Source organism: Ranitomeya imitator, chromosome 2, assembly GCF_032444005.1.
Source record: "Ranitomeya imitator isolate aRanImi1 chromosome 2, aRanImi1.pri, whole genome shotgun sequence".
Taxonomy (NCBI): Eukaryota; Metazoa; Chordata; class Amphibia; order Anura; family Dendrobatidae; genus Ranitomeya; species Ranitomeya imitator.
The window spans coordinates 363863300-363878999 of record NC_091283.1 but is presented as its reverse complement, the minus strand read 5'-3'; the positions used below and the strand labels follow the sequence as shown (position 1 = coordinate 363878999).

The following is a 15700-nucleotide window of genomic DNA, read 5'->3' as shown; positions in this document are numbered from 1 at the left end:
GAGTCTCATACATCAGAAGGGCTTGTTTAACCCTTCTCGAAACCCCACATACAAACTGACTCCACAGCGCCGGGTCATTCCATTGAGTGTCCACCGCCCAGCGGCGAAATTCAGAACAGTAATCCTCCGCCATTCGCTCCCCCTGGTAGAGAGCGCGTATTTTAGATTCTGCTAGAGCCAATCTGTCAGGATCATCATAAATGAGTCCAAGAGCAGAAATAAACCTCTCTACTGAGTTAAATGCAGCTGAATCAGAAGGTAATGAAAACGCCCATGCTTGGGGGTCTCCGTTCAGTAATAACAAAACCAAGCCCACACGCTGAGCCTCATTACCTGAGGAAAGCGGGCGCATACGAAAATACAATTTGCAAGCTTCACGGAAAACAACAAATTTACTGCGTTCCCCAGCAAACCTCTCAGTTAAAAGGGATTTTTGGCTCTGCAACTCTCCCTGCAGTTTCCACCTGCGTATTAGATACCACAAGACCCTGTTGCTGAACTGCCCCTTCAATTCAGAGACCTGTAAGAACAGCGCCTTCAACTGGCGGGTTATGGAAGTCATGGGATCCATGACATAAAAAAAAAATACTTGTTTTTTTTCTTTTTGGGCCGATTATAATGTCACGGGAGTACTGGGTAGACTAGGGCTGGTTACCCGGGCCCCTGTGATATCCCTCAGCCTAGGGAAACCCTGTCTGTCCCTCTCCCAGAAGTTACACTAAAAGTGTGCATGTCTGGGCCGCCAGGCCTGACCCTGTCTCCTGTTTCAGCCCTAAGCTGAAACCACCACCCGCCACCCAGTGAAGAGACCACACACCAATCCCCACAGTAAGCACACACAGGGAAAACTGAAAAACGCACCACGCCGAAGTCACACAGGAATACACTATAATGTGCACAGGGCAAAACAAATACAAATATAGGAAGGAGAAATATGACAAAGGATAATACACCACCAGATACGATATTCCTCTCCTAGACCACCACTCCAGACCGAGATCACCAGGCACAAGACACAAGCTATAATCGGCGACACCCCGAAGTCCAGCACAACTATTTAAAGGCCGTGGGCGTGACCCAGCCTCCAACCAAATTACCAGCTAGATTAACCCCAAGCAAGCTGGATAAAGTCTAGCCAACGCCACTGAGCGTGTAGTGGACGTAAGTGGAATTACCGCTGTCTGTCGGACGCTCTAGTGTGAACAGCGTCCGACATGACAAGTTCTTAGCTGATTCCTGACCTTCTCAGAATCATCCTTACCCCACCAGATAAGATTATGAATGGAACCCCAGACCAAGAAAGATTGACAAACATCTTGTGTGTTCTTTCCATTTTTTAATAATTGCGCCAGCAGTTGTTGCCTTTTCACAAAATTGCTTGCCTATTGTTCTGTAGCCCATCCCAGCTTTGTGCAGGTCTACAGTTTTGTTCCTGGTATCCTTAGACAGCTCTTTCGTCTTGGCCATGGTGGAGAAGTTGAATCCCTAATTTAAGATTCCTCCTTGGGATCTAAATTTGGTTCTTTAAGCATTAACCAAGGATCCATTTGAACCTTTGCAAGAATCATCTGTTAAGAATCTTAGCCTGAAAGCAATACCATTGGTAACATTGACCTCGGCTAGGGTTAGTGATATCCAAGTCCTTTCGGAAAACCCTCCTTATACTCAGGTTTATGATGATAGAATAGTGTTAAGATCTGATCTCCCCAAGGTAGCTATGAGGCTTCATAGGAGTCAGGAGATCATTCTACCTTCCATTTGTAATGATCCTAGAAACTTAAAAGAGGTTAATATAGATATTTTTATAATTGCTATTTGTTATTTTTAGTACTTTACGTGGACACAAAAATCTGACTTTTTGTTCATCTCAGTATACAAGTACAAAGAAATACACTGCTGTATACAGTGTACATGTATAATCTGCTTCTGGGTTCACTGTCTGCAATACATCTGAAAATGATCAAATTCTCCTATGTTTATCATTATAGGCTGTGGCTCATACCTAAAGCTGCTGCCTGAGAACATGGAGACATCAGTTTGAGGTAGAACCAATCACAGGTAAAGTGTTAATATTATAATTTAATTTATTTCAGTGCAGAGAGATGCAGCCCTGCCCCCCTGAAGAGAAGCTACAGAGCGATGAAGACTTCAGAAAGAGGTGAGTAATAGAAGTTGGGGAAAAGCCTTTCTTTATGATGATACATCGGTTCATCTACTTCCCATTCAGGCTTCTATAATTTTGAATCCTCTCATTGGAGATCTTCTGTATAAGAGAATTTTCCTCATTGACATGTGAAAGATGAATAAGGTCCAGGACAGGATAGTGGAGAGGATATTACACCTTACCCTAGAGATCCTCTTCCGGCTTACTGGTGAGGTGAGAGATCCTGATGACGTCACATTACATCATTCTTATCTATGGGAATAACAAATGGACAGAACTCTAGAGGTGAGGACTCTGGAAATGTCTGTAGTGAGATTTATTAATGTGTCTCTCCATAACCAGGATTACACAATAGTGAAGAAGACCTCTAGTGAGCGCTGTCAGGCCCCTGTGCCTGAGGGATGGGGAAGACCCCTGAGCCCAATCACGTGGCCTTCACCTTACCCCCTAATATATGAGGACATCAATCACCAGAAGATTCTAGAACTTGCCTACAAGATGATTGAGCTGCTGACTGGAGAGGTGACACTGCTGGGAATGCTGGGACATTATACAGTAATGCTATGAGGGATCGGGGTGATAATGGTATCATGATATGTGTCAGGTTCCTATAAGGTGTGAGGATGTCGCCATCCATTTCTCCATGGAGGAGTGGGAGTATTTAGAAGGACACAAAGATCTGTACAAGGACGTCATGATGGAGATTCCCCAGCCCCTCACATCACCAGGTAATAGGAGTAAATGCACACGACGAATAATTATCTGTATGTGAAAATTGAATTCAGTCCCTCTGTGTTTCCTCCAGGTCTATCCAGTAAGGAGACGACACCAGAGAGATGTCCTCGTCCTCTTCTTCCTCAGGACTATGAAGAAGAAAATCCCAATGTTCCTCAGGATCATCAGGTAGATGGAGAGAAGGTGTCATGAGATCTCCCCTATGATGTGTAGACGGCTGTGAAGATCTTGTGCTCAGTCTTGTGTTATCCACCAGTATTATATGTCTTATACTTGTGTAATGAGAACGGTGGAGACGGCAGGATTAGAGCTGATCATAGATGTGACTTCTCCATCTGTCTGTGACTTTTACAATATTTGTTTCAGGGTGAAGATCTGACCCATATTAATACTATAGAGACATATGTGTGGTGTAAGGAGGAGATTCCTACAGATGACCACCCAGGTGAGAAGTAACCACTAAATGCAGAGAAGTCACAGATTCTCAGTCACCGGCTACAGTGATTTTGCGCTGATATATTTTACACTCTTGTTTTTCTGTTTTTAGTTGTTTGTTTTCCCTCCTTTAGCCAGAATACTAATTAAATAAGGATGTAATTGTGATTCTGTATAGACAATAACACATGCTAGGTATTTAGAATGCAGAATATGGTCATCAAATATTTCCATGTAAATGAGGATTCTTTTTTCACTGTCAACTGGAATCATTTTAAGAGCTTAGGAGTCATTAACACCTGTATGGCGAGTTTATAAATCCTGTGTGCTACCAGAATACAGAAGATGGAGACATACTGTATGTGAGGACTTGTGTTTTTTCGGAGCTATGAGATAGATTCTGATTTTACAGATCACACATCTTATGGAAAGTCACTCTACCATATTCTCCACATCTGAGAAAATCGGTCCTTTTCGCGCTAGTCGCACTTTGATCCGAGTTTGATTTGAGTATGATGAGAATGGGATCCATTTTTCTTGGATATGGAGAATTTAAAAAAAAAAAAAAAAAGTTTCTCCATTTTCTTCATTCTGTCAGTCCATGAAAATCGAGCTGCGGTCCAATTATTTTCCTGGACCCATAGACTTGAATCACCAAAGTACTGTCTGATAATTGGAGGCAGATCATGATGTTCTCTGCCTCATTGAATGACTTTGGTCCAAGTGTGATCCGATATTTGTACGGATCCATTTCGGACCGAAACTACGATCGTCTGCATGAGCCCTAAGAGAAATAAAATAATAATCTCATAGATATGATACCTTTTAATGGCTAACAAAAATGTAAAGATTTTATGTTACAAAGTACTCTTCATAAAGCATAGTTTTACCCCTTCCGCTTTCATTTTATCCTCTGCCGTATGAGGGCTTTTTTTTTGCGGGACAAGTTGCATTTTTGAATGACATCATCCATTTTATCATGTGATGTACTGTAAAGCAGGAAAAAGATTCCAAGTCTGGTGAAATAGCAATAAAACTAAATTTTGTAATTTTTTAAAAAAAATTAATTAATTTTTTCTATTTATATCTCCAATGACCCTTCTCAACTTTTTTTTTTTTTTTTTACATATTTTTGAGTTATGTCTTCATACGCTTTGGAGCAGTACCAGTACTTTGCTTTGGTTTTACTTTAAACATTATAGCATGAAAGACAAATGTTACCATAAGGATAAGATGTCTAAGTCCTAGTAACAGAATTCTGATACAGGGAGGTCAGGTGTTGAGGGGAGGTGTTGTCTAGGTGGCAAGGTGGAAGAGTTAAAGGATTTAGTATTTCCCAGCATTCTGCCTTTCTTCCTATACAGATTTGGGGTAACCGATCTGTTGATCAGATTGATTCCAATGGGTTTTGTTTGTGGGAATTTTCTTCTGGGTGAAAACTTCTGTTACTGACTTGACCATTCCTTGAGAGATCCATAGACAGATTTATGGCATATAAAAATTTTCCATCGATATAGGTCCCCAATATGTAATGTAGCCATAGTGCTGTTCTTGTGACATGAGCTATGAGAAAATATGGATATAATTTGTATTATGGAAATTCTGAATCATAGAAGAACCTTCTGATGAAGATCATTTGTATCGGGGTAGTGCAACTGGTATTTCAGTCAAAGGCCCTATAAAAAGTGGAACCCATCGTCTCCAGCTGTTTCAACCTCTAATTCTTGTAAACTAACTCTGCAGATTCTTGTGAATCAAAGTGATTGGCCCCAGACAAATCAATGCTCCATTATTGTTCCACATAACATAACTGAACTGAATCAAATCGTGAGGTCGGAGGCTTTAAAGTTATCTTATGTCCTGAAGAGCTTCCCCTTCTTAGCCTGGTTCTATAGAATGTACCTGATCCAGCATGCAGCTGCATTGAGTTTTTGTCAGTGCTGTGACTTTGGGTCCTATCACAGCACTTGGTTTGTCTGCTTTTTGTTGCTTAGTCTGGGTAAAGGTATAATGGAAGAGCAGGAAGGGACTCTGAAATGCTCCATTGAAATAGAGCAGTGGCTCCACAAGTGTTCATCTGCTCCATTCATTGTTTATGGGACCATCACATGTTGTACACCCCAACATCTACCATTCCCATAGACATTGAATGGAGCACTTCAGAGCTTATTCCCTTGATCAGTGAGGGTGTGTCCCAGCAGTCTGACCCAGAACAATCTGCAAGTTATCATCTATCTCATTTGTAGGTGAGAACGTGGAGAGAGCTTCTTAGTAGGAGTGGTGACAACTTTCTGTACTTTCTACTAATCATCCTGCACACCCCCTGCTGCTAGAGACCTCAACACTATTGTCCACCAATCCTCTTGGGGCAATGAACACAAATCTCATGATAGGTAGTCCTTAAAACTCTCTAGGTGGTTCTGTCTAATGGTCCCTTGTAGGCACTTCATGAATTAAATAAATGGGCTTAGTCACCGTTTCACATTACTGTAGTGATGAGCTAATTATTATTATTATTTATTTAGATAGCACCATTGATTCGATGGTGCTGTACATGAGAAGGGGTTACATACAAATTACAGATATCACTTACAGTAAGCAAACTAACAATGACAGACTGATACAGAGGGGCGAGGACCCTGCTCTTGCGGGCTTACATTCTACGGGATTATGGGGAAGGAGACAATAGGTTGAGGGTTGCAGGAGCTCCGGTTTTGGTGAGGCAGTATCTCCAGTAGTGATGAGGAGGCAGTGGGGTCAGAGCAGGCTGTAGGCTTTCCTGAAGAGGTGGGTTTTCATGTTCCGTCTGAAGGATCCGAATGTGGTTGATAGTCGGATGTGTTGGGGCAAAAGAATTCCAGAGGATGGGGGATATTCGGGAGAAGTCTTGGAGGCGGTTGGGTGAGGAGCGAATAAGTGTGGAGGAGAGAAGGAGGTCTTGGGAGGACCAGAGATCACGTGAGGGAAGATTTCGGGTTTGATATCTAATCAGTTTGAGTTTAATTAAATTTGCCTCAAATTTTCCACAAAAAAAAAGAAGATTCTCCTGATTCAGTTTTCTTTTGCGAATTGCTTTGTGTGAATTCAGCAAAATGATTGCTGCCATTTTGAAAATTTCTAGAGACCTGGAAAAAGATGTGTAAAAAGAAAAAAAGGCTCATATTTCACTAGTTCCATCCGGCCATACGGACCTCTCAGAAACTCCCTCTGGCACTGCGTTCATGTTGTCCACTTCAGATCTTCTGGCATTTCTGGAATCGCTCATGCAGTTTTTGGTGATTTTATTTTTAACATTTATTTGCCAAATACAGGAGAAGATAGGACTGGTCTTCCATTTTTGTTTCGACTTACAGTTTCTGCTAAAAATTGTACGTGTTACTTCAGTCTTTCACTTGCTCTAAATCCATTGCTTCTTTGTGTATGACCATACTTCTCCACTTTAACCTTATCTGCGATGATGCATGTAGCTTACAGTTAGTGTATAGTATAAACTACACCTCACAGCATTGACTAATGGGTCCCTTTTATGATTCTTCTCCACTGAATATTTCACTACAACTTAGTAGCTACATGCAATCAAATATGAACCTGAATATACTGACTTCAACAGAGAAGTGAAAAGCTAAATTCATGATCTGTTGGTCCTACCACTAAAGTTAACTGCTGCACAATAATGAGAAAACGTTTCTCACTCAATCTTAACCCCTTTCTGCCATCGGACGTACTATCCCATCCATGTGACCTGGGACTTAATTCCCATGGACGGGATAGTACGTCCAATGCAATCAGCCGTGCTCACAATTGCGGCCAGGTGTCAGCTGATTATCACAGCTGACACCCGGTACTATGTGCCAGGAGCGGTCACGGACCACTCCCGACACTTTAACCCACGGTGGTGCCCCAGTTCCGGTGGCATAGGGAAGCATCTCTGAGACCCTCAGACGAGATTGTGTTGTTCCGAGGGTCTCCTCCGTTCTCCTCCCTGCAGGCCCTGGATCCAAGATGGCCACGGGGTCCTACAGGGAGGTGGCTTCTCAGTGCCTGCTGAGAGCAGGTGCTGAGAAGCCTCCTGCACTGCCTGTCAGTTCGCTGATCTGACACAGTGCTGTGCAAAGTGTCAGATCAGCGATCTGACACTATATAGTGATGTCCCACCCCGGGACAATGTAAAAAACTTTAAAAAAAAAATTAACATGTGTAAAAATATTTTTTTTAAAGTTCCTAAATTAAGAAAAAAATAAATATTTTTCTAAAAAAATACATTTCTTTATGTAAAAAAAAACCAATAAAAGTACACATATTTAGTATTGCTGCCTCCGTAACGACCCAACCTATAAAACTGTCCCACTAGTTAACCCCTTCAGTGAGCACTGTAAGGAAAAAAAAAAAAGGCAAAAAACTTTATCATCTTATTCATCATATTCCACCAAACAAAAAGTGGAATAAAACGCGATCAAAAAGACGGATATAAATAAACATGGTACAGCTGAAAGCGTCATCTTGTCTCGCAAAAAACAAGCTGCCATACAGCGTCATCACCCAAAAAATTATAAAAAAGTTATAGCCCTCAGAATAAATCGATGCAAAAATAATTATTTTTTATATAAAATAGTTTTTATTATATAAAAGCGCCAAAACATAAAAAAAATATAAATGAGGTATCGTTGTTATCGTACTAACCCGAAGAATAAATCTGCTTTATCAATTTTACCACACTCTGAACTGAAATGCCCCACCCAAAAGAAATTCATGAATTGCTGTTTTTTTTCATTCTGCCTCCCAAAAATCGCAATAAAAAGCGATCGAAAAATGTCATGTGCCCGAAAATGGTACCAATAAAGACCTCACATGACTCTGTGGGCCAAAATATGGAAAAATTATATCTCTCAAAATGTGGTGATGCAAAAACTATTTTTTGCAATAAAAAGCATCTTTTAGCATGAGACAGCTGCCAAACATAAAAACCCGCTATAAATAGTAAATCAAACCCCCCTTATCACCCCCTTAGTTAGGGTAAGGCTTCTTTTACACATACCGTTGTTTTGAGGCCCGTTTTTGCAGCCCCAATAGTTTCACGGTGCGCTGTATGGCCGTAAAAAAAGATCGAGCCTGCTTAATCTTTTTCCCAGCTTACAAACACAGAAATTTGTTTTTGCGGTGCACCGTGTCTTCCGGTTTTGCGGAACGCCGTTTATTTTTCCAATACTATTTCCATAGTATTGGAAACCCGAAAAACGGCAATCCGCAAGTTTTTTTGTTATCAGTTATTGCGGCAGACCGTGAAAATTGCGGCGATATGGCCCGCAATAACGGGAGTCAAAAAGCCCAGAATGTGTATAAGAAGCCTTAGGGTTAGGGCTAAAGTTAGGGTTGGGGCTAAAGTTAGAGTTAGGTTTGGGGCTAAAGTTAGGGTTGGGGCTAGAGATGGGGTTAGGGTTTGCATTACTTTTACGGTTGGGATTAGGGTTATGGTAAGGGTTGGGATTAGGGCTGGGGCTGTGTTGGGGTTAGGGGTGTGGTTAGCATTGGGATTAGGGCTAGGGGCGTGTTTGGGTTATGTGTGTGGTTAGGGCTATGGTTAGGGTTGGGATTACTGTTAGGGGTGTGTTTGGGTTAGTGTTGGAGTCAGAATTGGGTGGTTTCCACTGTTTAGGCACATCAGGGGCTCTTCAAACGCAACATGGCGTCCAATCTCAATTCCAGCCAATTCTGCGTTGAAAAAGTAAAACCGTGCTCCTTCCCTTCCGAGCTCTGCCGTGCGCCCAAACAGTGGTTAACCCCCAGATATGGGGAATCAGCGTACTCAGGACAAATTGGACAACAACTTTTGTGGTCCAATTTCTCCTGTTACCCTTGGTAAAATAAAACAAATTGGATCTGAAGTAATTTTTTTGTGGAAAAAAAAAAGTTAAATGTTCAGTTTTTTTCTTTAAACATTCCAAAAATTCCTGTGAAACACCTGAAGGGTTAATAAACTTCTTAAATGTGGTTTTGAGAACCTTGCAATTTTTAGAATGGTGTCACTTTGGGGTATTTTCTATCATATAGACTCCTCAAAGTGACTTAAAATGTGATGTGGTCCCTAAAAAAAATGGTGTTATAAAAATGAGAAATCGCTGGTCAACTTTTAACCCTTATAACTCCTAACAAAAAAAAATTTTGGTTCCAAAATTGTGCTGATGTAAAGTAAACATGTGGGAAATGTTACTTATTAAGTTTTTTGTGTGACATACTGTATCTCTGTGATTTAAGGGCATGAAGATTCAAAGTTGGAAAATTTCGAAATTTTCAAAATTTCCAGCAAATTTTCATTTTTTTCACAAATAAACACATGTAATAATGAGGAAATTTTACCATTAACATGAAGTACAATATGTCACGAGAAAACAGTTTCAGAATCACTGGGATCCATGAAAGCGTTCCAGAGTTATAACCTCATAAAGGGACAGTGGTCAGAATTGTAAAAATTGGCCCGGTCATTAACATGCAAACCACCCTTGGGGGTTAAGGGGAATAATTGAGTTTTGCTAAATACTGTATATACTCGAGTATAAGCCGAGATTTTCAGCCCATTGTTTTGGGCTGAAAGTCCCCGTCTCGGCTTATACTCGAGTCATACCCGGGGTCGGCAGGGGAGGGGGAGCGGGGGCTGTCTAGTTATACTCCCCTACTCCTGGCGCGGTCCCTGCAGTCCCTGCTTCTTCCAGCGCAGCAGATTCTTCCTGTGCTGAGCGGTCACATGGTACCGCTCATTACAGTCATGAATATGCGGCTCCACCTCCCATAGAGGTGGAGCCGCATATTCATGACTGTAATGATCGGTAACTGTGACCGCTCAATACAGGAAGAAGATGCAGAAGCAGGGACGCTGTTATGATCCGGTGACCTTGGAGCTGCATTAGAACTTTCACTGGAGAAAGTGGCCACTGTACTGACCGCAATCCTGAACTTAACACCGCAACTAGAAGTAGCCGTGGAGTGTACCTAACAAACCTAGACACCCCTAAAGATGGAAATCGGAATACTATCTTGCCTCAGAGAAAATCCCCAAAGGATAGACAGCCCCCCACAAATATTGGCGGTGAGTCGGAGAGGAAAAAACATACACAGGCAGAAAAACAGGATTTAGCACAGGAGGCCACTCTAGCTAGATAGGACAGGATAGGACAGAGTTCTATGCGGTCAGTATTAAAACCCTTCAAAAAATCCACACAGAATATACAAAAAACTTCCTACATCTAACTAAAAATGTAGGAGCGTATATCTGCAACTCCAGTGAATCCTACAAACAGAGCAGGAATAAAACTGAAACACGCACACAGCAGTGTGCCACAGATACAAAAACAAAACACTTATCTTTGCTGAATTTGGCAGCAAGCAGGAGAAGCCAGAAAGAGATCCAACACTTCACAAGGAACATTGGCAACTGGCAAGGGCTAAAGGATCCTGCACACCTAAATATCCCAGTCAGAATTGTAATTATCCGATACACCTGGCCAGGACTGCGAGTCAGAGACAACTGCATTCCTACCAACAACCACTGGAGGGAACCCAAGAGCAGAATTCACAACAGGACGCGCAGGGACCGCGCCAGGAGCAGGTAAGTATACGGGGAGGGGAGCGCTGCGCGATATGTACCTGCTCCTCGTTCCGGTGCGGCTCCGTCTCCAGCGTCCTCTGGCTGTGACGCTCAGGTTAGAGGGCCCGGTGACGTAGTCAGTGCGCGCCCTCTGTTGAGCGTCAGTGCTGGAGACGGAGCCGCACGAGGAGCAGGTAAATATTGAAAGCGCCGGCGTCCTGAGCGAAGAGAGGTGAGTATGTGATTTTTTTTTTTTATTGCAGCATCAGCATTATATATGGCACAGCTTTATATGGAGCATCTTTGGGGCCGTAATGAACGGTGCAGAGCATTATATATGGGGCACAGCTTTATATGGAGCATCTATGGGGCCATAATGAACGGTGCAGAGCATTATATATGGGGCACAGCTTTATATGGAGCATCTATGGGGCCATAATGAACGGTGCAGAGCATTATAGGTGGGGCACAGCTTTATATGGAGCATCTATGGGGCCATAATGAATGGTGCAGAGCATTATATGTGGCACAGCTTTATATGGAGCATCTATGGGGCAATAATAAACAGTATGGAGCATTATATGTGGCACAGCGTTATATGGAGCATCTTATGGGGCAATAATGAATGGTATGGAGTATCTATTTTTATTTTTGAAATTCACCGGTAGCTGCTGCATTTCCTACCCTAGGCTTATACTCGAGTCAATAAGTTTTCCCAGTTTTTGTGGCAAAATTAGGGGGGTCGGCTTATACTCGGGTCAGCTTGTACTCGAGTATATACGGTAACTTGCAATTTCTATAAAATTATATATAAAATGTCAAGATATATATGTTTTAACATAACTTCAAATAATGCAGAATTTTATTTTTAGGAGGTGACTGTACTACCAAGAGATCTAAAGAGCATCTAAAATCATGGTCATCTGCTTTAAAATATGAAGATATCACTCGTGAAACATATGAAGAGCATTTATTTGCCTCCGATAAACTTTCAGCCCTACACAGTAAAGATCTATCTCCTCATCCTTTACAGACTGTTAGGCAAAAAAGAAATAACAGACGTGGCCATGGTGGTGAACATCAAAGACCTGACACAAACAAGAAGCCATTTTCATGTTCGAGATGTAGGAAATGTTTTACCCTTAAGACCAGTCTTACTAGACATCAGAAACTTCACACAGGGAAGAAGTCATATTCATGCACAGAATGTGAGAAATGTTTTAATCAGAATTCAACTCTTATTACACATCAAAAAACTCACACAGGGGAGAAGCCATTTACATGTTCTGAATGTGGGAAAAGTTTTATCCAGAAATCAGATCTTGTTAGACATCATAGAAGTCACACAGGGGAGAAGCCATTTTCATGTTCAGAATGTGGGAAATGTTTTAACAATAAATCGGCTCTTGTTCAACATTACAGAATTCACACAGGAGATAAACCGTTTTCATGTTTTGAATGTGGGAAATGTTTTAACCAGAGATTAAGTCTTGTTAGACATAGAAAAACCCACACAGGAGAGAAACCATATTCATGTCCTGAATGTGGGAAATATTTTGCAGAGAAATCAAATTTGGCCAAACATAAGAGAAGTCACACAGAGCACAAGCGATTTCCATGTTTTGAGTGTGGGAAATATTTTAATCAGAAATCAAGCCTTGATAGACATCAAAGAACTCACACACAATAATGTGGGAAATGTTTTATTTTAAATCAAGTCTTGAGCATAAGTCTTATTCATCTTTGGATATGGTAAATGTTTTAAGCAGAAATCAAGCCTTTATGAACATCAAAGAGCTCACAAACCATAACAATTATTTTTATGTCCAGATCGTGTGAAAGGTTTTACTTTTGTTGAACAAAAGAAAAAAAGAGGCGAGAAGTCATATTTGTATTTGGATGTTGGAAATATTTTTAGAAATTAGATCTTGTCAAACAACATACTCGTGTGGGGGGGAAGCCATTCTCTCATGCTGTAGGCAGAAAATAGTTTTACAAAAAGTCAGTTGTAATTGCACATCAAAGACCTCTCCCCGTAAAATACATTTTCATGTCTAGAACGTAGGAATTATGTTAACTACAAAGTACATCTTTGTTGTACACATTAGAGAAATCATACAACGAAGAAGACTTTTTTTAAGTAATTTTATTCACATATTGAACTAGAAAAAAAGAACAGTTAGTCACGTGTCATGCAATTTATAGTAGTAAATCATTAAAAAGTTGCTCCACTACTTTTCTCTTGATGACCTAACCTAACGAATTGAAGATAAGGAGATAAGCCAGTTGTCCAGAATAAAATCTTGGTTTTATTTGTTCAATTTAAAAGCATATCAGTTGGTCCCACAAACAGGCGATACAGACTTGGCTTACACATTTTAGACACAACTGGCTCTTAGTCAGTGCATAAAAGTAAATACAGAAAACAATGGTTTAAAAAAATTCAAGAGAAATCATGTGGTGAATAACATTGATAAATTACACCTGATAGATCATTAATATCAGATTAGTTGTTATCCTATCCTTAAGATAGGCCAACAATATAAAGATTAGTGGAGTAACCCTTTAACAAATGTTTGGAACAACTAAATGTCCGTTAACTAAAGGAGCGCCTAATAACCACATTTATCACTACTAAACATTTTACATGTAATCGAATCTTTAAACTTAGTTTATATATGCTCCTCAACATTGAAAATGCCATACCAAGAATGAAAATCCATGGAATTATGGTGCATCATATGTGGCCTAAATGTGCCTCCATAGCCTGCTACATATCCAGACTTGTCTCACATCTAGCTTGGAGATGCCTTTGGTCGGCAACTGCAAAGGGAGCTGCCATCAGGATCTTGATGATTTGCATGCCCAAATTCAGAACATTCCATAGACAACCATTAATAATCTCATTGATAGCGACTAACATATTTAGGTGGAGAGAAGTTTTGCGCAGACGCTCATTGTCGATATTGAATAAATCGACATGTTTTGAAAATTTTGTTTCCATTTTTTCATTACTGGCAAATCACTAGCATGTATATCCATCCTGTGGTTTACATAAATCCACAACTTTCTGGTATTGCCATTTGAATGTTGAGGAGTGTACATTGCCAAAAAAAGAAAATGTACGAAAGGATGAATTGAAAACTAATTGCTGGAAACAGGGCTATTTGTAACTAGAAAAAAAATCAGTCGATTGAGCCTTGCATATAGAGAGGTAAAACAAAAAAACAAACACTTAACACATAAACCATACAAAACACGGTAACGGTCTATAAAAGTCTGGACTGTGGATGATTGGATAAAACTGGTATTCAGTACAGAATCATAAATAATGTGTACTGGCCAGAGAGAAAATGCTCATGCTCTGCTCTCTGCCTTTTGCAATGAAACACACAAAGATGACTACCTAAAAAACAAAACCGATTTCTTCACTAATTTATAAGAAGCCAGACTGTGGGTCATGTACATTTAGCAATGACGTCATCAATGCTGCCTTAGGACCAGGATTACCAGAATATCACAGATTAATCTTGTTTTTGCCACAATTCCTCCTCTCATTGTGTCTTGGGCGCGGTGACTAACAGCTCGGTCATCTAATCTGATGCAACGTCGTGCTGAGCTGTTGGTGTTTTGATGGACAGCTCAGCCGTCCAAAGTGCTGAGCTTCTTTCAGATTTTCCCTGTTCCAGGTTATTACCCAGTTACTTAGCTAAGCTGCTCATCCCAGATCTCTGCCAGACATAGCATCGCTTAGTGGGTTGCCTTGTATTCCTGTACTCCATTTACTGATCTTTTGCTGCCTGACTTTAGACCTTGTTCTGACCATCCTTTTGCCTAGCTTCTTTGCTCTGATCCCATATCTTCCTGGTATTTGGACTGTAACTTGACTTCGCCTTTGTCTTTCCCCTTTAGTTTACTATGTTCTCCCTTGGTATCTGACCCTGGAATGTTTGGATACCCTGTCCCATGGCTTGTCTGTGAATGTTGACTAGTGTCACATTTTTGGGTAAATCGTTTTTTTCCCACTCTTTTACATGTATTTAAAAGTGGAAATGATAAATGCAATAAGCATCTGGCTTGCACCTGGGTTCAAGTCTAACCACAGCATCAGGGGCTCTAGTGAAGAACCAGGTGGTTGCTTAGTTAGTCCTCGCCAGGCTCTCCCTAGACCGTGGCACAGTGGTTCCACAACAGCGTGGGTAACACTCTTACTGCGAGACTAGGACACCCCCCCAACTTGTTAGCCCAAATTGAATCACGGCATGCCAGCCAATGTGTGTGTGTGTAATTGGGAGCCGATGAGAGCTTTTAGACAGCAGTGAGTAGAAAAGTGGAAGAAACATGATTGTTCCCATCTGTCAGACCATTGTGTAGGGGCCATTAACTGGAGGAAGGAACAGGATGGTCCATGAACATGAAGCATGGAAAAAGAAGGCAGACTGCACAAGAATGAAAGAAGTCAAGAAGTAGAAAGCAGAGAGGAGTTAAGCTTCAAGAGGCAGTAGAGAGGCTCCATAGGCTGTCACCTACCTGGAGGTCAGCAATATAAAAGAAAGGCATACCCACCATTTCAGGTGATCCAAAAGCAGCAGATAACATCACCCCCTTGGCAATTAACTTATCTGAGAGAGATAGTGCCTCCTCTATTTTATCTAAGGTACATTGATAGATAGTGCTGCCTCCATTTTATGTAAGGTACACTGAGGCCATGTGCACACGTTCAGGATTTTTCGCGTTTTTTTCGCGTTTTTTCGCTATAAAAACGTGATAAAAACGCGAAAAAAACG

The 15700-nt window shown here is 41.0% G+C and overlaps 1 protein-coding gene across 6 annotated transcripts in view; it reads left to right on the top strand.

The window, feature by feature from the left end:
- The window catches only part of LOC138663869 (gastrula zinc finger protein XlCGF17.1-like), a 51397-nt gene extending 37230 nt beyond the window's left edge, over nucleotides 1-14167 (top strand). For 2 of the 6 annotated variants that reach the window (XM_069750229.1, XM_069750231.1), the window contains 7 exons: nucleotides 2094-2158; nucleotides 2228-2377; nucleotides 2507-2686; nucleotides 2769-2892; nucleotides 2970-3067; nucleotides 3266-3344; nucleotides 11786-14163. In XM_069750229.1, the coding sequence (XP_069606330.1) occupies nucleotides 2300-2377; nucleotides 2507-2686; nucleotides 2769-2892; nucleotides 2970-3067; nucleotides 3266-3344; nucleotides 11786-12603 (1377 nt within the window). In that variant the 5' untranslated portion in view covers nucleotides 2094-2158; nucleotides 2228-2299 and the 3' untranslated portion in view covers nucleotides 12604-14163. Of the gene's footprint in view, nucleotides 1-1988; nucleotides 2378-2506; nucleotides 2687-2768; nucleotides 2893-2969; nucleotides 3068-3265; nucleotides 3345-11785 lie in introns of all 6 variants that reach the window. The other 4 variants (XM_069750232.1, XM_069750233.1, XM_069750228.1 and 1 more) reach the window with 3 other exon arrangements.
- Nucleotides 14168-15700: the final 1533 nt, after the last annotated feature.